This window comes from Scardinius erythrophthalmus, assembly GCF_964197995.2.
Source record: "Scardinius erythrophthalmus genome assembly, chromosome: 6".
Lineage (NCBI taxonomy): Eukaryota > Metazoa > Chordata > Actinopteri > Cypriniformes > Leuciscidae > Scardinius > Scardinius erythrophthalmus.
Genome location: NC_138226.1, coordinates 3,742,572 through 3,767,266, shown reverse-complemented (window position 1 = coordinate 3,767,266; position 24,695 = coordinate 3,742,572). Strand labels below are relative to the sequence as shown.

Genomic DNA, 24,695 nt, shown 5'->3' with positions numbered 1-24,695 from the left:
GGAAAAGTCCGCTGTGCAAAATACGTCGGTGTACAAAGTCAATTGTGCTGGGTGCAAGATAGGGCCCATTATGTCTATATCAGCATTATCTTTAGAAATAAGCATTGAAAGACACAATACTGTATAAAATAAATACTGTGTAAATAATTGTTTATTAAATCCAGCCATTTTGTCTTCATCTTAATTGGCGTCATTTTAATTCTACATTATATTGGCTCACCTATACGATTCCTATACGCAGTTTGGATTTTGATTTAAATCATTTCAAGGTCTGGAAATGAAAAAAAAAAAAAATATGTTTGTCTATTGCCCCTATTCAATTTTCTAAAACATAAAATTAAGAATTTCAAAAAATAGTGTTTTCATGCCAAAAGTTTAGCGATCATTTAGTGATTTTCGAGCACGACTGAATGAATTGAAGGTGCTCATTTTCATTTTGCATAACTGTAATGTACTAGTTGGCAATGTACAGTGCACACTGTTTAGTATTCAGCAAGTAGTAAGCTTGTGTTTCATTCCAACCAGTCCTGCACACATCCACACTCTCGCTCTCTCTTGTTCTGTCACTGACTCTCCGTGTGAAAGAGGCGTCTTCCTGTGCGACAGACACACACACACATGTAAACACGCTGCTTTCGTAGTGCCGTGCCGAACTCGAAGCTGCCGCTGTTGATGACCACAATGTGGCCCCCGTTAAGAAGATGGGGCCCTCGGTTGGAGCCCGACGGCAGAGGCAGGAAGGTATGTAGTCAACACTGTTTCAACAGCGCAGAAATTGCAACATTTAATTTCTACTTTGCAAATGGACCGAGACAGAACGAGATTCTCTGGGAGGAAGTCAACGGGCTGAGATGTCTCTCCATTACAAGGGAGAATGTCGAGAATGTGGTCTGGGCAAGCTCGCTTTTACGTGGCGCTTTTTAGAGTTGCATTGGAGTTCAAAAGCTTCCCCATGTGTTTTATGTGTGTTGTAGGCACAGTTGCATCAAGAGGCCGTGTGCATGTCGGTTTGCATGGGTTTATGCACATGCATGTTGGCAGGTTAGAGTGTGATTTGTAGCTCTGATAGCCTGTGGGGGAGGCTAGTGCTTTCCTCTTCATTTGTTTTCTCTGCACATTCAGCACGGACAGCTGTACCATGTCAAGCTGGGAGACTTTAGGACTGATTTGTGGGCTGCTTTCCTGTAGGCTTTTCAAGCTCCTCTAGATCTTGTTAAACATCCTTGGCTATTATAAACTATAGCAGTTCTTAACTGGCTTTGTTTCTGGACTGTTGTTTACCTTGCAATGTCAACAGAAATGTCCCGAAATAGACCTAATTCACTTTCTTAATACATTCTCCTGGTCGTATTGTGCACGATATTCCCAAAGGAATAGGAAAAACCGTAGTAAGTTTGCCATTTTGTAGATATATTTAAAGATGGCCATCTTTAAGCATGATGAAAAGTGGAATATGTGCAAGAATAATAAGCTGTAATATGAAACTCATCCGGAAATTACAAACAGACTTTTTATCGCTCTTAAAACTAGACTTGATCAAGTCTACACCATCGTAGGGGTCAAACTTGTATGCTTTTTCTGCTTAAAGGTGAAGACCCAACTTTATGCATGTTTTGTAAGATTCCCCTCTCTGTTAAACATATTTTATTAGATTGTCCTGGACTTGCAAGCAGAATGCTCTTTTATGAAGTTACCTCACTTAAGGACTTAGTAAGATTATGCTTGAAAAGGTTTGGGATTTTTTATCATATGTTATTTTAAAATATCTTCTATAATATGTTTGTTTGGTTTTTATTTTATTGCTTTAATGCTGACGTGGCACTAAATAAATCAATCTGAATCTGAATCTTTAAGCATGACTGTTTGGATTTATATGAAATGGTAACACTTTTCAGTATAAAAGTCCATTTGTAACTAACTAAGGTTAATAAAAGTATTGCTCATTGTTAATTTCAACATTTACTAATACATTTTCACATTTGAAAGTTGGATCTCAACATTTGTCATGCACTATATGAACTAACATTGAATGATCAAGGTGTAATGAATATAGTAATATTTATATTTTAGAAGGTACAGTACAATTTCATGGTTCAGTAATTTTTAATTTTTTTGTAATAAAGTTCAGAACCATTTTATTTATGTTTGTTTTCATTTAGTATCCATTTTAAAATCTTTTGGTTGATTAATCGGTTATCGGTCGACCTCCAATCAAGACCTTTTATTTCAGCCCTTGGTATGTATCGCTCACTTTGTTTTAGGGCTTTGCAATCAATCGTATTTCGATTTTGGCTTCCAGCGATTATGAGAACAAGATAATCGAGGTAAACTTTCGTTTACGCACTTTCGTTCCTCCCTAAGCCCTTACTTAACTGCTTTGTATCAGTAGAAACCTGGTAGTATTTTCGGGTAACCGTGCTTCCCTCCCTCATGTCCCCCTGAGACGAGAGATTTCTGTATTGTGTGTCTGGAATAAAACCTCAGATGACACAAAAGTCGTCATTTATCGTCATCAGAGGCTTTTTTGTCCTGAGGCGAGAGACTCCAGCCAGTAGGAGGAGCTCGTTCCGCATGTCTTCAACCCGCCCATAGGGGGATCTCACGATAAAACGCCGTCTTTTCAGTTTCGAGTCGACTAGTAGCCTAGCTGTATCATTTCTTCCGATACTGCCCTCTGTAACCGGTAGGCGTGGCTTTGGAGTGTCCTCGTAGGGCAGCGAAGCAAGTGCATTCTGGGAGTTGTTGTCTTTCATCCACATGAGCCAAAAATTAATTTTCTGTCTTTTCTCAGTCTAGAAGGCACCAACTTCTAAAATAATTTCACATTTCTACTACATAAATGACCCAACTTAAATACACATTTTCTGTTTCAGTGGTGAAATATCCCTTTAAAAGCGGATTAAGCCGCAAAAGAGACGCTGTTCCCTCGAAACGCTCCGAGACAGGGCGAAACGCTCATAAGCAAAGTATACCGAGGGCGTTTAGAGACGCGCCTGAACCGTCAAATAACCCACACACACGTAAACAGTCTGTTATGTCTCGAGTCAATATAAACATTTGAGAAAGCATGTTTGAAACGTGTGTGTAACAGTATATTGCATCCGTGCAGATCCGTGTTAGTCAAACAAGAAAAGACAAAGATAAAATCACTCACTGCTCTTGAATGAATAACTTTTGTATAGTTTTAAATAAGTATTAGTCTAATCAGATGTAAAATAACACTGCTGTTTTCCATATCTTTTTCTCTGAATACCACATTCCTGAAAAACCTAAAGCAATGTTTATTTAATTAGTATTTTTTTCCTTTTTTGTCGGTTTTGTTTGCAATTAGTTTCTTTGTTGCTGACTGTTTACTTGTCTGTAACTGTTTTGAGGACTTTCACTTTAATAATCTGCTGAATCTGCTGTTCTTTTACATTTAGAATGATTTTTACAATGAACTATATCTTTATCGTTATCAGCCTTGGTGTGAATGGGCCTTTACAGTGATAAAAATGAAAGGTTAAGCTTACAGTATCAATCTCTATTTAAAAATTAGCTTTTTATTATTTATTACAAAAAATAATGATTTTTAACATGCACTGCATACACAAGTTTTTCAACACTTTTTTTTTTTTGCACTCAAGGTATTTTTGCATGTTTAAAATCTAGTACGAGCACCCCTTTCCTCACTCTCCCTTTGTCCTTTCGTTTAATTTTGCACTCTGACCCTTTGTTTTTGCTGAATCAGCCCTTTCCGTCTCCTCATTTGCCCGTAACATGCTGGCATTACTCATACAAACACGTACACAGCAGAGGGAATGGTGCCACAGGTCACTGTCATGACCCAGAGTGTCCTTTTGAGTGCAGTAAACCACATTATTCCACCCCTACGTCACAATTTAGACATGTCCGTATCACTTTGACTGTTTTGAAAACATCCAAATGCATGGAAATTTTAGCAGAATGCTTTATGTTGTAAACAATTGCATGTCCCTATATGCTTGATTATTTGATTATACAGCCTTTGATGCAGTGTGTGTGTGTGTATGTGTGTGTGTGAGTGTGAGTGTGTGTGTGAAAACCACATATTAGCTGAATATTGAATATTCACCTCTGAGACAGTGAATGCAAATATCTAACAGCTGCTGAAATGTCTGCAGAGACATTAAACTAATCACAAGTTTGGCCTAGAATTGAACATTATTACGTACACTTTTGAGAGAAAACTCTCTTGCATTTGAAAGCTGCAATTATATTTGATCAAAAATACAGTAAAATCAGCAATACTGTGAAATATTATTACCTTTTAAAATAACTCTTTTCTATGTGAATATATTTTAAAATGTAATTTATTCCTGTGGTCAAAGCTGACTTTTTCAGTGTCACATGATCCTTCAGAAATCATTCTAATATGTGACCCTGGATCACGTCACCAGTCTCGAGTCGCACGGGTATATCTGTGGCAATAGCCAACAATAGATTGTATGGGTCAAAATTATCGATTTTTCTTTTATGCCAAAAATCATTAGGATATTAAGTAAAGATCATGTTCCATGAAGATATTTTGTAAATTTCCTACCGTAAATATATAAAACATTTATTTTTGTGAGTGAATGCAGCACAATCGCCAACATAAATGAACAACTTTAAAGGAGATTTTCTCAATGTTTCGATTTTTTTGCACCCTCAGATTCCAGATTTTCAGTGGTTGTATCTCGACCAAATATTGTCCTATCATAACAAACCATACATCAATGGAAAGCTTATTTATTCAGCTTTCATATGATGTATACATCTCAATTAAAAAAATTTGACCCATGTGACTGGTTTTGTAGTCCAGGGTCAGAAATGATGATTTGAATTTTTTTTTAAACATTTTTATTATCAATGTTGCTGCTTTATATTTTTTGTGGGAACTGATACATTTTCTTTCAGGATTCCTTAATGAATAGAAAGCTAAAAATAATTTACTTGGAACATAATTATTAAATCTTACCAACCACAAACTGTTGAATAGTCAAATATGAATACAGTGACCTTTTTTGCGTCATATTTTTCTGGGGCATTTTTGTCTCTTTCTGTGCAAATGTTTTTTATTTATTATTTTTTTATAATAAATTTCTGAAGCTGCATGCTTTGATGAAAGATTGTAATCCGTGGCTTGTATTGACCTGCTCATGTTTGCTCTGTCCTGAATAGCAGATGTTTTCTAGTCACATTTTATTTTATTTTTTTCACAAAAAGGAAAAGGATCGGATCCCAGGGCAAAGATCTCGTGCTCTCTGTGGGATTGTAAATGACCTATTTTACATTCTAACTATCCGACATAAACTGCTGTCGAAGCACGATCAGGCGTAGCTGGGGATTATTGATACCACAAGGTGTTTTCGGTGCTTCTAAGATCACATTTAAATTCAAAACGGCAGACTGAAATCGAAAACTGATGAGCTCAGGGGAAGTTATTTAAGAAGACAACAGGAAATGCAGTGTTTAGGTGTGAAGATGTGCTTTACATTCAGAGAGACGCACAAAGACACGACTCTGTATTTGAAGGAGTTAAAACAATTTTTTTTTCTGTTTGTGTATAAATTGACCAATTGCACTTGCAGCAGATATAGTGAAGCTATACTACTCTTCACACACGTTCCTCCTTCACTTGTGTTTAAAAGCGTCCCATGATGCACCTCAGGAAGTTGGTTTATGAATGTCCAGAGCGAGCGGCTTAATCAGGAAGTTAATGAAGTGATAATTATGTAAATGTGGACCTTGAAATGCAATGTAAGTCGCTTTGGTTAAAAGCGTCTGCCAAATGCATGAATGTAAATGTCAAATGTAATGAATGTTAAATTAGATATTCAGATATCAGACCGATTATTAATCGATACATATTAAATAAGTGGCAAGAAGCGTGGAATATGTGCAAGAATAATTAGCTATGTGACCCTGGACCACAAAACCAGTCACATGGGTCAAATTTGGATGTATGCATAATCTGTAAGATGAATAAATAAGATTTCCATTGACGTATGGTTTGTTATGATAGGACAATATTTGGTTGAGATACAACTATTGAAAATCTGGAATTTGAGGGTGCAAAAAAATCTAAACACTGAGGAAATCTCCTTTAAAGTTGTTCATTTATGTTGGCGATTGTGCTGCATTCACTCACGTTTAACTAAATGTTTTATATATTTACGGTAGGAAATTTACTAAATATCTTCATGGAACATGATCTTAATATCCTAATGATTTTTGGCATAAAAGAAAAATCGATAATTTTGACCCATACAATGTATTGTTGGCTATTGCCACAAATATACTCGTGCGACTCGAGACTGGTGACGTGATCCAGGGTCACACATGAAATTACAAACAGACTTTTTTTATCACTCTTAAAACTAGACTTGATCAAGTCTACACCAGATGTTGTATAGGTAAAGGTGAAGACCCAACTATATGCATGTTTTGTAAGATTCCCCTCTCTGTTCAACATATTTTATTAGATTGTCCTGGACTTAATACAAGTAGAATGCTCTTTTATGAAGTTACCTCACTTAAGGACTTATTTAGTAAGATTATGCTTGAAAAGGTTTTGGATTTTTTTATCATATGTTAATTTAAAAAATCTTCTATAATATTACTTGCTGTTTTTGCTTGTTTGGTTTTTATTGTATTTATATGATATTTGCATTTTTGTAATTACATTTTTGCCATGAAAATAGCATTGAAATCAATCAATCTGAATCTGAATCTGAATCCAGAGCGAGCATTTAATTTTTAATTCTGTTATTTTAAAACAGGTTTATATTAAGTATTCTGCCAGGGCCATTTCTGACCCTTTCAAAACTTAAAAAGCAACTTTTCTAAGCGTTGATTCGATACCTAAATTATTTTTATTTTTTTAGTTATCTTTCAGTTTACTTTCTATAGAGATATTTATTTAATTGATCATTTCTCTCTCCCGATCAACTCACTTCATGTCAAAATTATTTTATTGTGCTTTTAAATAAGACACACAATGTATTAAACAAAATGGACAATGCTTATAATATTTTTTTTATAATAAATATTATTACTATTATTATTTATATAATAAATGATTATTGTTTATTTTTTATATAAATATACAGCAGCATTATTTCTTCAATAATACATTTGTTTTTGTTTATTTCACTTTTAATAATGCAACAGTAGACTATTTTTTCAGTAAAAAAACTTTATTAAACTTTATTAAAACAATTAAATTATGCCATGGCCAAGCATATATTAAATTATTGTTCTGTAATCAACAAAAACTCACCTTTTAGTTACACAAATATGAATTTAGTAAATCTTGCCATATAATTCTGTGAACGAAACATTTCTAGTATGTTTTAAACTTTTCAAATTCATTTTACTGGATATCATACAGCTAACATGTTGATTTAATATGATTATTTTAAAAACATTTCATATTAGATAGCCTAGATGTTGGCATATTATTACTGATATTTAGATTTTATTTCCACATGTCAATTGAACACTTGTTTTCTGGACAAATGTTTGTTTGTTTGTTTTTGTTTTCGACCCAACACTTGCATATTTTGCTGTTGCTGTCATACATTTTTTTTTAAATATATGTTTCACCACAGACTAGTGTTGCACGGTGTACCGATACTTCAAAAGTATCGCGATACTCGGAAATTAAAAACGTCACGATACCTAAATTTATCAGTATCGATACTTAAAAATAAATAAATAAATAAAACGCCTCCCTATGGACGTCTGTGTTTTTTTCCTGATGCACGGAGCAAAGAACCTGCCGCTGTCAGTGTCATGTGACAAAACACTACAGCGAGATGACTGCATGTGCGAGCACAAGTGGTCCACGTCTCCACGACTCGTTGAAAAAGATGATGCGAGGAGTGACATATGGAAGTACGTTGCCTACCTTGCTCTGTTGCACGGTGCACTGATACTTCAAAAGTAAATCGGAAATTAAAAACGTCACGATTCCTTAATTTATTAGTATCCATACTTCTAAGAATGACCGCGTTCCAGATTTGTAAGGCCGGCGACACACTGGCTGCGTGTCGTGCCCGTTTTTATTTCGGCTCCCATGTTAACTGCCTGCGTGACGTACGTGTCTGGGCGCAGCTCGAGACGCGCGGAAAACGAGTGCATGCTATAAATATAACCGACGCCTATTTTTCACGCGTCACGCAAGCATGTTGGAAGCGTTAATTCCCAGGCAAAATAGAATAGGAAAATATGTTTCTATGTCATTTTGACACGAATACATATTAATAAATGACATTTTGATGGTTGAAAGTTTTGACATAAAAACAATAAATGTAATTAAAAAAAATATGATCGATTTTCAAATATTGCACCTCTCAATCAGAGCCGGATTAACGCAAAGGCAAACTAGGCACGTGCCTAGGGCCCGATTGGCGGGATGGGGCCCAGACAGAGGGACAAAAAAAAAAAAAAAATGTACAAATGTCCTATCTACAATTTATTTCAAAATGTATTAATTAACTAAAAATAGTGACGATGTTTATCTTAACCATAGACTGTTACATTACGTCACATTAACGCCAGCCCATGACTGTATATATAGAGGCGCCAGCCAGTTAAGTCCGAGGGGACGTCAGAGGCGGTCAACGAACGCATCCATCAGGTGCAGCGAGTGCGAAGCAAAAGCCTAAATAGGCACGCAAAGAAGCACAGCTCGAAATGCAGGTCATCGATTTTGGAGTGATTGCAATGTATTTTAAATATAAACGTGTGGGCTACTGTAGATCAGCGTATTTCTGGAAAAATCATTCACCGCTTTGTTTGTCTAGTCTACGAGTTTAAAAGAGCGCGAGCGTCTAACGTGCCCAGACGCGACGCTTTGAATTTGCGCGTACAACGAATAACATCGCGTTGGGAGCTGACTAGTAAAAAGCTACAAAAGTAAAAGACAAGACGTTTGTATTCAAAGTTAAAAAACCAACACACTGCAACATTTTTAAATGTTTCAAATAAAGGATCTCATATCTATGGGTCTATCTTCTATATTCTGATGCTGATGATTAGATAATACCCTGACATCATAGCCTATACGAATATTAGATTAGAATTTTTTTCCTGCTCAGTAGCGATCGTATCTTTCTCTTCCACTTGATTTGTGTATAGCATATTTAAGGTAGCAATGCAATACATAATACCATATTACTGATATTAATAATATGACAATATCTGCAGATATTGATTAAATGGGAGGGAAAAATACTGCCCATAACGCAGCTAAAACAATTATAAAAGCAGGTTCATGTTCATCTACTGAAGTGGGATTCTGGAACTGTGAATAAACTGAATAAAACAGCTAAAAATAACAACAAGAACAATAACATCTTCATTAAACAAAAAAGAGATTACCTTAGATAAATTTTGATGTAGTAGCTACCAGTAAAAAGTCTGGACCCATTACTATCTTTAATGTTTTTGAAAGAAGTTTCTTATTATGCTCTACAAGCCTGCATTTATTTGATCAAAATACAGAAAAAAACAGGAATATTCAGCGAGGATGTGTTAAATATATAAAAGTGATAGTGAAAACTTTTTTAAAACAACTTTTTAATAATCAAAAAATCCTGAAAAAAGTATCACATGTTATAAAATAAAAATTAAGCACCATTTCTAACATTTGATAATAAATCAGAATATTATAAAGTTTTCTAAAGGATCACTTGACACTAAATTCAGCTTTGAATCGCAGAAATATATTTTAAAGTATAGTAAAATAGAAAACCATTATTTTAAATTGTAATAATATTTCACTATATTATTTTTCTGTATTTTTGATCAAATAAATCCAGGCTTGATGAGCATAAGAGACTTCTTTCAAAAACATTAAAAATAGTAATTTGTCCAAACTTATGTACTGTGTAAGTAAAAATATACTAAATTTAAAATTAAATGTTGTATAAATAAAAAGGTTAGGAATCATATTTGTTTCAAGTGTTTTTTATTGGGGGTGGGGGGCCTCCAACATGAATTTTGCCTAGGGCCTCCAAATGTCTAGAACCGGCCCTGCTCTCAATACAGAACGAATTATTCTGTAGCCTATTTTGCCGTCAACACTGCCGACGTTGTCTTTGCTGCTATATTCCACAACTCTCTCCCCACATGTCAAATATATCACCAATGAGGCTTATCATATGTTACCAATATTAAACATTGTTTAATATAATCGCTGTTCATATTTTTATTCAAAGTTCAGAATCAAGATAAAGCTCTTATGTTTCTTATGATAAATGAGATAATGCTGCTAAATTTATAAAAAAAATTACCTTGAATGTAATTGCTCTAATTTATTTTTTATATTTTTATATTTCATATTTTGTTCAAATGTTTAATATATCTGCTGTTCATATGTTCATCTATTAGTGTGTTATATGATTAGAATGTTGTCCCGGTTTTAAAATAAAGCACAGCAATGATATTTGAGAGTGTTTCTCCCTTTTCAGGAAAAGTATCGAAAAAGTATCGAAATCGCAATACTTGACTTGGTATCGGTATCGAAACAATAATTTTAGTATCGTGACAACACTACCACAGACCTCATTTCAGCCATTTAACCAAAAACCCGTTGACTTCGGGTCGGTGGAGCCGCAAGTGCTAAAATGCGAACTCGTTTCTCCGTTTTACAAATCTACGTCATCCCTGAACCAGTTTATTCAGCTAGATATCAGGACTTGACATCAGCAGCACAGAAACATCATTGACTTGCTTGGAAACAGATTTAGATTTTAATGCTGAGGACAGTTTTGTGTTTTATGCATTTTGAACTTTAACGTCATCAGTGACATGGCTTAATTTTTTTTTTTTTTTTTTGAGGCAGATTTAGATTAGATGTGAACCAGTGGGTTTGGATAATTGTTAAAGTCATATTCAATATTATTATTTTTTCATATGGATTGTTTATTTCATTCCCAAGCCCATATTGTAAACAGAATTCTTGATTCTTCTGATGAATAATTATAGGATTAAGTTTGGTATTGTTTCTGGTAGAATAGAATAATAATAATAATAATAATAATAATAATAATAATAATAATAATTCAATATACAATACAATTAAATGTAATTTGTATATATATAATTTAATATAGTATGTGTATATGTATGTATGTATGTATGTATATATATATATATATATATATATATATATATATATATATATATATATATTTACTTTTTTTTATTTTCCCTAAGCGTAATTTAATGCAATTATTTTTATAATTTATTTAGTTTTTATTATATGCAAAATCATTCAATGAAATCAATTACAAAAAGAAAAACATTGATAGGGAAAACTGTGTTTAATTGTCATGTAAATAATGTCGCAATGCAAAAAAAAATATCTTAATGGTCCTAAAAGTATTCTTCATTTTCTTTATGTAAAATAATATAATTTCTGATTTCTTCCTACTTTTTTGAAAGGTTAAGTGTGACCTGAACATGTTTCCCGCGGGATTTACTCCTCCTACACCCATCGAGGAGAGTCGGCTTACATGTTGTAGCTCTTCCTGGAGTCAGAAAACACAGAATAGCATAAAAAATCCCCCTTTTTTTTAGAATATATATCCATCTATATTTCATCGGCATTGATTTTTAATGTCATACACACTCAGTTTTGGCTTCTCATGTTTAAACACAACGTTAAATCAGTCCATATAGCACATATGAAATTGTAAAACCACAAAACCTGATGGCCTCACTCAGGAATGTGAAGTATGTGAGCCAAAGGAAACCAAGAGCATGCAAAGGGGGGGTGAATGTAATGTCAAATCCTCTCGCTCCGAAACTGGGTTGTTCTGCACTGTACATAATGCATGTAAATGCACGCATGCATACTTAACATGCAATCTGCATTGTTATCCGAGTGAAGAGGCTGTTTGTGAGGCTTGTAAGCGTCGTTTGTGTGCTAATCTCCCCCCTTTAAAGAGAACACAGTGGTTTCTTCCATAGTGGGAGGTGTAGTTTTGTGGAGAAGTCACCGCAGATCAATGAACTGAGCGAAACAGACGGGCTGGGCAAGCCGACTACACCGAGCGTTCGTGGGATATATGCCTCTCCTTCCGCAAGACTTAATATTTCTCCCCCTATGCGACGATTCGGTCTTAAAGATACGTCTGTAAGTGAGACTATATGACAGCACTGCTCGGTCTCTATGGTTTATAGAGCCACAAACACAACTTTACCCTCCTGGATAGGCAAGAACATACGAGATAGAAGCATTTGGTAGACATTTATTCATCCGTCAGGGGGATATTCGGTTGTTGAGGATGATTTTTGCAAATTCTGGACACACAGTGAGGACGTCGTATAATCGTAAACAGGTAAACCTCTTATTTCACTTTAATTGTGGCCCAAAGTGTGGCTTTGGAGTGTATATGTGTTTGGGGAAACTGTTACGGTGCATTTTGCACTTGTAGTAATAATAATAACAATAACCAAAATGCATTTTAATCCAGGCAGGACTTGATGATCGACGGATGAAAGACTGATAGTGTCCAAAAGCAGCACTTCCATGAAACTAATCCATAAACAATAGCTGTCATTCGTGCCCTTCCAATCAAATGCTCGCCTCTGATGGGTGTGTTTTTGTTGTGTTAGCTTTTAATTTTATTGTGTTACTGCATCGACTCATTCACAATTTTAATTACCCCCCCCCCCAATCAAACCCGTCCCACGAGTTTAAAAATAGGCCTCTTATTTGAACAAGTTTTTACGTGTCTCATGTACGTCACTGCATTTTCCTCTGATGGGAATATACATTCACAGCCCTGCCTGCTCTGATGTGTGTGTGTGTGTGTGTTTGGTTTCAGTGGTTAATCTAGTTTACCGGCCTGTAATGGTCAAAAGTCACAGTGCTGAATTAATGCACCTTGTGTGTTCTCATATTGACACTGTTCGTTAAAGCCTTCTCTAATCTCATCCCATGCATTTCACACGCACCACCTATCTTTAACACGTCCAAGTCATATTTCAGCCTTATTTGGAGATTGTGCATAAAGAAAATGACACATTTCAAAACATTTTGGTGGAAATGTATTAATCCCTCAGATGTTGAGGATGATATTTTGCAAATTCTGGCCCAAGTGAGGACGTCACATCATTGTAAATGGGTAAAAACATAGTTACAGGTTCTTTGAAGTCCGATTTTAAAGTCTTTTTGGGTGAAACCTGCAAATTAAAGTCATATTTCAGCTGGATTTCTGGCTTTTGCATAAAGAATATGACAAATTTTCATGACAGTTCCCTCTCAAATTCTCATTACTTTAATGCCAAACCAAAAACTATATATATAGAGAGAGAGAGAGAGAGAGAGAGAGAGAGAGAGAGAGAGAGAGAACATTTATATTTATGTATATTTTATGCAATTATATGTTGTAACTAATTTAAATGATTATTATAATTTTTTACTGTAATGCATCAAAACATTAACATATCACATTACTCACAATTAAAGAATAATGGGAATTGGGAAGAAAAACGGAAAAGTCAAATGTCTGCATTACCGGTAATGAGAATTTTGGCTAATGAACTGAAAATCAGATCACAATGCCTTTAATTTAATACTGTTTTTAATCTGATTTTGGGGTCAGATGTGTTTCATGTGATGCGTAACTCTTTGCGGTCGGTGTAGATTGGTTTAGGTGACCTTGTCACATCAGCGCATCATGTTGGGATCAGATAGTGTCGCTGTTTGGACTTGCATTATCTGCGGAAGCCTTGTTGCGAATTGCATGCTTTTATTGCGTCTCCTAATGATGAAATTTGATTTATCAGCAGAAGAGATTGACCTCTTGATAGAAGAGGAAGGAGGCTTGAAAGAGGAAGGACTTGGTATGCGCTCAAGAGGATTATACATATATTCATAGGCCCGTTCAGCAGCCGAGCGGGATCTCTCGCAGGGTGAGGCCGGTTACTGGAAGTCGTCAGTGTATTTCCAGCACGGATATGATGGGCTGACTAGGTCTGCGGTTCTCTGATAAGAAGCCAGTCTCTCCCCGCAGAGCTGAATGGTCAAACAGATGCGAGATACAAAACAAGCTTTGAGTTCCTAAGAAAAGCCCGTTCCGCTCTGGGAATGTGTGTGTTTCAGTCAGGCCGGAGGACCTTCGAGGGGAAACACTGGTTTCTCGTCCCTCAAAGATGTTCTTTGTCCACTTGTTTGCGCCTCATTTCCTGTTTCTCCAATGCAAAGATCAGATGAGCGGTCTTGGTTTGTTTTTGAGGTCTGTCCTGAAATCCTGTGCGTGTTTGTTGTGCTGTCCGATGTATGTTTGTTAACTCGAAAATAAAAGCTACTTTATTTTTGCATGAATAGGATGTCAAAATGTGATTCTGCTAAAACTATTCATCCTGCGAGCATTTAAAGAGATTAGCACGCTTCAAGGACTTCCCGCTTGACCGGCAACGTGACTAACTGTGCTGTTTTCCAGTGTATCCTCTCAGAACACTTGACTAATAGCATAAAGTCATTGTGCTTTACAGGATGACGAGTTTATTTTCATCTAAAGTAGAAACCAGGGGTGTTTTATTTCCCAAGGCCGGGGAGGCAGTGCCTTCTCAGAATCAGCCGTACAGGAACAAAGCAAAAGCAATATTCTGTAATGTCATATTGGATAGTATTTTAACCACCCCTTTCTTTTCACTGACACAAACAAATGAATCCTTCCTTTAGCTTGTTATATTTTCATTAAGCTCCAAAAGCACGACTTGAATGGAGAAATGGAGTGAGCGGATGTGCTTTTTACTTTAGTATTGTTGTGTAAGATATGCTTTAAAACTTGAACTTCATTTAAACTTGAGAATGAACTTTGGTGTGACTTAATTAGGCATTAAAATGCATAGGATTGGTTTGCTCGTTGATTGTGTCAGGTTGTTGTTCCTTATGCCTTTAAGCCAGAAAATATGTGAAAGCATGCATTTAAATTGGACTAAAACACCTGAACACAAGGAGACTTTGCTGCCTAATTTCAGAAGTTAAAACATGCCATTGATAGAAAGAGAAGCGTTAATTGCCCTGAAATGTTCAGTATCGGTAGTGTTGGAGGAATTCATATCAAGGCAGATTTGGTGACCTTTAATAATCCACCGCCTTCTTTTTAAACTCGAGCTTGTCTTATTTATCCAGTCTTACGCAGCTGCATTGGACAATGGCATAAAGAGCGGCCAAAGGGTTTCCAGGCCATTTCAATAGGACATTGACTCTGTCCTGACCCCTAAATGCTGTCTTTGTTATGTAGACCTTTAATGAAATGATATTTTGTTCGGCACTACTGGATTTCATGGAGCTCAGATCTGTGCTTTTCAGCACCTGCCAATCTTGGGGATTTTCACTGCGGTCTCTGCCTTTGTGGGGGAATTAAAGGTGCAATAAGCAATTTTTGAAAAACGCCATTGAAAAGTGAATCGGATCGAGCACCAAAACACACATGTAGCCATTTAGCAGTAAGGGGCGTGTCCACTCATCATAGGGGAGGAGAGTGAGCCAATCAGTAGTAAGAGGTGTGTCCACTCATGAGAGGGGAGGAGAGAGAGTGAGCCAATCAGCAGTAAGGGGCGTGTCCACTCATATAGGGGAGGAGAGAGAGTGAGCCAATCAGCAGTGAGGGCGTGTCCACTCATGATATGGGAGGAGAGAGAGTGAGCCAATCAGCAGTGAGGGGTGTGTCCATTTATAGGGGAGGAGAGAGAGTGAGCCAATCAGCAGTAAGGGGCATGTCCACTCATGATATGGGAGGAGAGAGAGTGAGCCAATCAGCAGTAAGGGGCGTGTGCACTCATATAGGGGAGGAGAGAGAGTGAGCCAATCAGCAGTAAGGGGTGTGTCCACTCATGAGAGGGGAGGAGAGAGAGTGAGCCAATCAGCAGTAAGGGGCGTTTCAACTCATGAGAGGGGAGGAGAGAGAGTTAGCCAATCAGCAGTAGGGGGCGTGCCCACTCATATAGGGGAGGAGAGAAAGTGAGCCAATCAGCAGTAAGGGGCGTGTCCACTCATGATAGGGGAGGAGAGAGAGTGAGCCAATCAGCAGTAAGGGGCGTGTCCACTCATATAGGAGAGGGGAGAGAGTGAGCCAATCAGCAGTAAGGGGCGTGTTCACTCATGAGAGGGGAGGAGAGAGAGGGAGCCAATCAGCAGTAAGGGGCGTGTCCACAGATGAGAGGGGAGGAGAGAGAGTGAGCCAATCAGCAGTAAGGGGTGTGTCCACTCATGATAGGGGAGGAGAGAGAGTGAGCCAATCAGCAGTAAGGGGTGTGTCCACTCATATAGGGGAGAAGAGAGAGTGAGCCAATCAGTAAGGGGCGTGTCCACTCATGAGAGGGGAGGAGAGAGAGGGAGCCAATCAGCAGTAAGGGGCGTGTCCACTCATGAGAGGGGAGGAGAGAGAGTGAGCCAATCAGCAGTAAGGGGCGTGTCCACTCATGATAGGGGAGGAGAGAGAGTGAGCCAATCAGCAGTAAGGGGCGTGTCCACTCATGATAGGGGAGGAGAGAAAGCTCAGTGCAAAAGACAGACATTAGCAGAATGACTATAGAAAATACGAAAGAGGAAAAGGCCTGGGGAATATAACTTTAAAAAGAAGGGTTGTGATCAGGCAAGACCCGGTTAATGTCGGAGAAACACTAAAGAGCGGGAAGGCCTAAAACCGGACGCAGAGGTTGCTTTATATAACTTAAGATATGCTGTCTTTTGCTTGAATTTACCCATGTGTCATCTCCGCTTGTTTTTTCATTTGCATTATTATTATTATAAGCCTGGAACGTCTAAACCTCCTCCATCGCCCATTTCAAGCATCGCCTCCTAACGTGTGTCCGACAAGTGAGATAACACTCCTAATATATGGCTTTTCTTTTAGTTCCCCTTTTAGTGATCACTACAACCCTTTAATCTTGTCACATTTGAAATATATTAGGGACCTGTTCTTGAAAACCATGTTTGCTTGTTTTGGATGGAAGCGATGACTTTGCCATGGAAGGAGTAGAGGGGCTAAATATCAATTAGACATTCGACCTAAATTATCATAGTAACACAAATTGCTTTTACTCATTGATGACATCAGGCACATCGGCAGATTTCACCAATGTTGAATATGAATATGAATATGGGCGTGGAGGCATCAGAATAGGGATGTGATCCTTTTTGGGTAGGGGCGTGTTTGTTTTGGTGACTTCAAATATCAACAGCGTTTACCAGGAATCGCTCACTGCACCTTTAAAGGGACAGTTCACCCAAAATGATTTTACTCATTCTGATGTCCATCTGAATTTGTGTTTTCCAAAATCATGAAAAAGTACAGTGTTTTTTATACTGTAACACTCCAAAAAAGACAAATTTCACCATAAAAGTAGTTCATACGTATGACTTTGCTCTGTTTTGAGAGTTTTGAGAGTGCTTGACTTAAATTTCAGTCTATTTTTTGCAAAATGCTATCAAAATGTAGGCCTAGTGCATAAATCATATAGACTACTTTCATCTTGGAAGAAGGAAAATAATACATGGCCCAAGTGGCTCGGAGGTAAGGTCATTTTTGGGTGAATTGTTTCGTTAAATGTGAGTCAAAGTGGAGATAATACTAATAGAAGTAAACAGAAGTGCTCAGTGACAGCATAGCATGAAATAATATTCATCTAAATAAGCCCGTAGCACTATTCCCAAAATCTTATTTGACATCTGCGCCTCATATCCAGTACAAACAATGTATGCTATTATATGAGAGTTGAACTTTTACTCACAAATTAAAGTCAACCCCATTCTCTGGTGAAATTTCATTTGCATATTAACAACATAATGCAGATCATTTTTAAAGCTGGTTTCTTGAATGACTTTCCTCCAATAAGTCATGTTACAGTACATGTTCATGTTTTCAGAAACTTTCAGTGTTCTACATATAAACTTTTTTTTATTACATTTTCATAACACAGAAACAGGAACATAGGCTTTATTTTGAATCAGAATGGTACCTTCAGAATTCATGCTAAGATTGTTGCATATGCAAATACATATTATTGCATAATTTGGTTACACTTTATTTGGTAACACTTTATTTTAGTGTTTACATGTTACATGTAGCCTAGTTACTATAGTAATAACTATAAATGATGCATAATTACATGTAACTAACCCTAAACCAAACCCTCATCCTAATCCTAACCCTATAGTAAGTACATATAGTTACTTAATATCACTCAGTGCTTAAATGTATAATTACAGTGTAACAAAGACACCTTAAAATAAAGTGTAACCATTTATTTTAAGGTGTCAGTATTACAGTGTAATTATACATTTAAGTACTGAGTGATATTAATTAACTACATGTACTTACTATAGGGTTAGGATTAGGTTTGGTTTAGGGTTAATTGTATGTTTTTATAGTTATTACTACAGAAATTACATGTAACGTAACAATGACATAGCATTGCGTTACACTTAGTGTGTTCAAATGGGTCTCTAGACTGCAGACAAGACAGAAGTGGAAGATTAATGACTTTTTCTGGTAATTATACCATCAGGAATACGTTTAGGCTACAAAAAAACAGCCTTTAGATAAGTTCCTCATTGGTGTTTTTCGGTCATGTGACGTGAAATAAAATCATGTGCACTATCATGTAAAACAAAAGGAATGTGTTCTCACAATGAACTTTCTGTTAGTTTAATGTTGGAGAAGTTGTGTAAAAGGCAGAATGGGAACAGTTTTCCGCTCCAGTCTTGTAACTCATCCAGTCAACTGTGTCACTGCTGCATACCAGAGATTCCCAACGCTTCCTCCTCCTTGTTACTTCCACAAAAGAGCGAGCGGGATAATCACAGTTGAACTGCGAGGGCACTTGAGCAGGAAGACCTCCACAGCACAGAACATCTGTGTCCATACAAAACAGGACGGAAGTGATGTCTTTACCACACAAGAGCTCTTTTATAGTGCGGAGAATGAAGCCAGCAAAGCATTGACCTCAACAGATCCGCAGCCCGTTCAGAAATTCCCAAAGATTTTCAATGCGCCTCACATTTGGGTTCTGATTATGAAGTTTTCGTATGGATCCTTGTGACATTTACTTGATTTTTGCGTTTATATTTGAGAAATCAATCCAAAGGTCCAGTTCTCACTGTGCAAAGATTCTTCATACTTTATGATGTTTTGTCTAGTAGAATTTTCATATATTCCATTCCTTTTACTGAATCTAGCATGTGTACAAAATAAATCATGCATGATAAACACATTGACCAAAAATATCTTTATTGCATCCGTAACTATTTGTGTTCTCCTTTTTTTTTTTAGATTGTGCTAAATATTAAAAAGTCAAGTAACTTAATATCAGTCTTCGGCTTGATAGATATTATATTTAAATCTATATTTAAATTTTGCATGTAAAAGCTATTTCCAAAGGAATGACTTTCTTTCGCTAAATCAAGTCTTTTGCAACTTCACTTGAGTATTTTTAGTTTAGTTTATACTTTGTTTATTATTATAGTTTATTTTGAATGAGAATGGTACATAGCAGCCTCCTTCATTCCTGTACACTTCTATTGCATCAAAAATTGCCTCTTTTTTTTGTTGCACTAAATTTATTAAAACTTATGATTGCGTTTACATGTTTCTCAGGACTGCAGAGAAAGACTCAAGTGCTTTTTTTATTATACCTTCAGGAAAGCATTGTGAGTAAAAGCCAACCTTCATATTAGTTCCTCATTAAGGTGCTGTTTGTTTCTTGTTCGGCATGAGGAGTGGGAATTTATTGTCAAAATTTAAGTCACTTGCTTAAATGGGGTAGCGGGGCGGACATTTTGAATATTGCAAATTTATCCACCAACTACTAGGCAACCCATGCATTTTCATGCATGCAAATATGACAGATATTTTACCGTAGAAATAAATAATTCCTTGTGATCCTCTTGCAATTGTTGTAGACGTTCAATGAAACAAGCATGATTCACCTGCACTGAATATCAGAGATAAAACGAAGTGCTTTTGGGTCTGTCGTACATCTGCACACATCAAGGCTTCAGCACATAGAAACGTTCAGCGCTCGCCCTTCGGCCTCTTGTGCCGCATTCACTTCCTTTAGATTCTCAAAGCGTCCTCTCCGACAGCTTTGCTCCTAGGTCAGAGCTTCCGGCCCCTGTGGACCCACTTTATGCTGACAACTGCTTTCTGAAGTAGAGGAGACTGCACTGCAGATATGGATCACAGCGCTGCCAGATACTCATCCTACTGACAAACATGAGCAGTGTAGCATTTGAGCTGAGGAGATTCGGAGATCCTGTAGTGAGTTGGATGGAGAAATCAATGCATTGATGCATCTCCTGCTCAAACTGAAAAGCATATGCTAAACCAAACGTATTCTATTGGTGAATCAGAAACACATATGTTTTATATTTGACATGTTTTGCAATATTTATGAAATGTGAGCATGAGCCATCTTAACTTGACAAAGATTTGCCCCCATGCACTGTTGCCAAAAAAATTCCCAACATCTCTGTAAACACGCTTCCTTTAGGTCCCGTTTTATCAGAACTACGACATTGCTTTCCTGTTTTGCATTTGTTGCAGCTTGTGTTTTGTGTTTGCTCTTGGAGATTATACTTGGAGTTACTCTTTGTTAGGGTTGTAAAAGCAAGCTAGTACCTTCTCTTTTGGACAGCATAAATTAATAGGGATTACTGAAACGAATGAACGATTGAATGAATGAAAAAATGAATGATTTACTGAAATTAAAGGGTTAGTTGTTCACCCAAACATTTGAATTATCCCATAATTTACTAACCCTCAAGCCATCCTAGGTGTATATGACTTTCATCTTTCAGCCAAACACAATTGGAGTTATATTTTAAAAAAAATCCTAGCTTTTTCAAGCTTTATAATGGGAGTGAATAGTTTTTGAAGCCCAAAAAGCACATCAATACATCATGAAAGTAATCCATACGACTCCAGGGGGTTAATAAGGGCCTTTTTGTAATAAAAATATCCATATTTATAACTTGTGAAGCGAAACAATGTGTTTTTGTAAGAAAAATATCTTATCAATGATGTCGTCCTTAAAATTATTTTATTTTTTTCCCGGCCAAATGCATCTCTACAAATTTTAATGGGCCTAGACTGGAAACATTTTTACATTTCAACACTGAGATTGCATTAAGAAAACCACATAATGGATATAAACATGGTAAAAATGTGTTCAAAGTAGCTGAGAGTACAACACTTCAAAATCAAAATAGACTAATATTTTGTTTAAAAGTTTGAATAGCATTAAAATATCCGCATTCAGGTTTGAAACGACATGAGGGTGACTAAATAATGAAATTATTTTCATTTATGGAGGGTGTATTCATGTAAAACACTGTATAAGCAAACCTAAATTACAGGTTGTTTAACTTCCTCCTCAGTCTTTATAATGAGTGTGACGAAGGTTTGGGCGGCTCTTTGACAGTCTTGTTCATTTCATAATTGGTGACCAGACGTCCCGGTTTACTTCACAAGGTGTGTCCCAACAATTCACTAACAAACGTAAATGTGTGCCTGGTTTATCAGTTGGACTCATTGGGAGTGAAATCGTGTTTCTGGAATCGTGTCTCAAAAAAGGAAAACAGAGGAAGTATTTTAACATCAAATAATTACACATTTCAGCTGTTTTGCATTGTTTTGCGTTTAATTAAAAATTTGGGGAAATGCCACTAGTCAGTAGTCAAGTCAAGTCAGCTTTATTTCTATAGCACGTTTTACAATACAGATTGTTTCAAAGCAGCTTTACAGTGAAAATAATGTTTGTTTCTAGAAGAAAATAGCGTCACAGTCCAGCTTAAGTAAGTTCAGTGATGCTCATACGTTTGCTGGATTAGTTGTTGTGCTTTTTTCTGTCCAATATACAGTACTTCTCCTGCCTAGGCTATTTCTTTCTCACCGTTTACTTTTCGCTTCCCTGCTTTCTTTCTGTGACCTTGTTCCACTCTGACTTTAGCTTTGTTTTGTGTCCCCCCCACCAGCCCCCCGTTGGCCCCGCCTCCCACCCGATGGCTCCGCCCAGTCCCGGGACCAACAGCAGCACCAATCACAGCAGCAGCAGCAGCAGCACGGCCGGCTGGGAGCAGCTCAGTAAAACTAACCTCTACATTCGTGGGTTACCGCCAAACACCACCGACCACGACCTGGTCAAGCTCTGTCAGCCGTGAGTACCACCCGAACTTTCATTTCTGGAGAAAACGCAGACAAATATCAGGATTAGGGCTGCACTGTAATGGCTAATGGATTATTAATCACGATTATTGTCATTTTAGAAATTGATTGCACTTAAAGGGATAGTTCAACCAAAAATGTAAATGATTTTACTCACCCTCAAGCCATCCTAAGGTGTACATGACATTCTTCTTTCAGACAAAATGAATCATCAAGCTAATCCAAGCTTTATAATGGGAGTGAATGGCTGGTGAAAATTTGAAGCCCAAAAAAGTGCATCCATCCATTATAAAAGTACTCCACACTGCTCCGGGTGGTTAATAAAGGCCTTCTGACGCGAAACTGTGTGTATTTGTAAGAAAAATACCCACATTTACAGTATAACTTTATAATCTAAAATACCTAGCTTCCGCCAGACGACTTTTTCACCAGCCATTCACTCCCATTATAAAGCTTGGATTAGCAGGACTTTTTTAATATAACTCCTTCAAAGAAGAATGTCATACACATCTAGGATGGCTTCAGGGTGAGTAAATCACGGGCTAATTTTCATTTTTGGATGAACTATCCCTTTAAGCACAAATCAACGTCAACTCGCATGGTTTATTTGACCTCATATAGTTTCATGTAATACTTGCCAGTCCCTCCAGGATTTCACGATTTTTTTTGTGTGATTTTTGCGATCAAAATGACTGATTTTGTGGTGGTAATTTCCAGAAATTTGTGAAAAAATGTGCTATTTTATAATTAGGACATCATATTTACCATAATAGTATTATTTCAGATGCACAATAGTCATACATGACACAAATCACAAACAAAATGCATAAAGCTTGTTTATTTTGGTCTAATCAAATTCTCATCAAATTAACTTTCAAAACAACCTATGGGCAATTTTTCTACCTGACCTCTGTAAATATTAACAGCAGGTGTAGTAATTTATACTGTAGAACTGTGTGTAAATCCTGAGTTGAGGGGTCCTGAGCTGCAGTAGGCAACCAGTTACTTATAGTGCGGTGTTTTGCATGGCGTAGGGTAGGGAACGAGTATTGCGTAGCCAGCCGCACTATAGTAACCTGGCAAGTTGTCGCTTCAGTCGTTAAACGTGCTAAAATAGCGTTTTTCGGGGACTAATATCATACAGTAAAAGAATAAAATAAGCTAAGGCCGCGCCCCCTTGGTGGGCTCTGACATGATGCTAGCTCATTGGCCCACACATCAGAGGCGCCCGCGCCATTGGTTGTGCAGTTGCCGCAGCACAGCCAATGAGTGAGCCAGACACTCACTGCTAGCTGTGCAGCTGCAAAATGCGTTTTACATAGGCTTCAGTAAATCAAGGAAAAGGAGTTTCCCCTTTTCCCACAACATCTGTATCCACGTAAAAATGCATTGAAACTTTAATTAAACTAGAGATATTTCAATTGGGTGATTTATAATATAATGTTTTGTGAGGTCTTTTTCATTTTTGTGATTATTTTGCGGCTAAATGAGGAATTATGCAGGATTGCAAAAAAATGCGACATTTTGTTGATTTTGTGTTGTATTCAGCGATCGCGGAATCGCGAAAAACTGGAGGGACTGACTTGCCTCATAAATTAACACTTTTTTTTACATCTTTACCAGTGGTCTAATATCACCTGATTATGCTTAATTAATCGAGAGAATCAGAAATCGTGATCACGATTAAAGTGCAACCCAAATCAGGACATTATTTTTAAGCTACTGTTTTCATACAGCCCTCGCTTAAGAGTGCCGAAAGACTTAATGATTTAGGGAACCGCTTTGAGAGGTGTTTTATTTGCTGTAGTAGAAGATAAGATGAACGGTGTGGCCTCCAGTGCCCCAGTTTATCCGCATGTGTCTCATTAAGCCCAGTTTCGCTGCGAGACGGCAGCTCCTCCAAATGAAGATCGATTACTGTGGCCGTTGAATACACAATCCAATCGCTGCTTTACAGGGTCATATTTGTAGTCCATTCCCAGTTCTCTTTGAAACAATGTGCAGTTATTGCTTGATAAATGCTTCAATGTGGCCGAATGGCTCTGAGGTCAGTCTATTGATCAGAGATTGTCCGAGGCAGATTATTGAGAGACGTAAGGCTGAAATGTTTTGCCTGAGATCTGAGGACTGTTTCACACTCGATGCAAGTCAGCAGCATCTTTAGCATGATGTCGATTATCACAAAAAAATTATTTTGACTTATTTTTGCATGTTTTTTTAAATAAAAAGGCACAATTTGTGTTTACAGCGAGACTGTACAAGCCTATGGAGCAACATTTCCATTGTAAAAGCAAAATTGTGGAGCTTGTGTTTGTTATTAATGGGGTCATATAATGCCATTTTTGTACAAGCTAATATGATTCTTTAGGGTCTAAATTAAAAGTTTTGTAATATACTTTAACCCTCTGATGGTCTTTATTTATGTCTACACTCTGGGTTTTGGGGTCTCTAGAGACCCCAGAAAATAACATTTAATTTTGTAACAAGATAATAAGTTTTTTT

At 37.0% G+C, this 24,695-nt stretch overlaps 1 protein-coding gene across 3 annotated transcripts in view; it reads left to right on the top strand.

Annotated features, from left to right (window-relative positions):
- The window catches only part of rbms1b (RNA binding motif, single stranded interacting protein 1b), an 81,220-nt gene that overhangs the window by 6,903 nt on the left and 49,622 nt on the right, over nucleotides 1-24,695 (top strand). Inside the window, exons 1-2 of one of the 3 annotated variants that reach the window (XM_081367782.1) lie at nucleotides 600-741; nucleotides 22,004-22,185. In XM_081367782.1, the coding sequence (XP_081223908.1) occupies nucleotides 673-741; nucleotides 22,004-22,185 (251 nt within the window). In that variant the 5' untranslated portion in view covers nucleotides 600-672. Of the gene's footprint in view, nucleotides 1-599; nucleotides 742-11,774; nucleotides 12,354-22,003; nucleotides 22,186-24,695 lie in introns of those variants that run through there. The other 2 variants (XM_081367783.1, XM_081367781.1) reach the window with 2 other exon arrangements.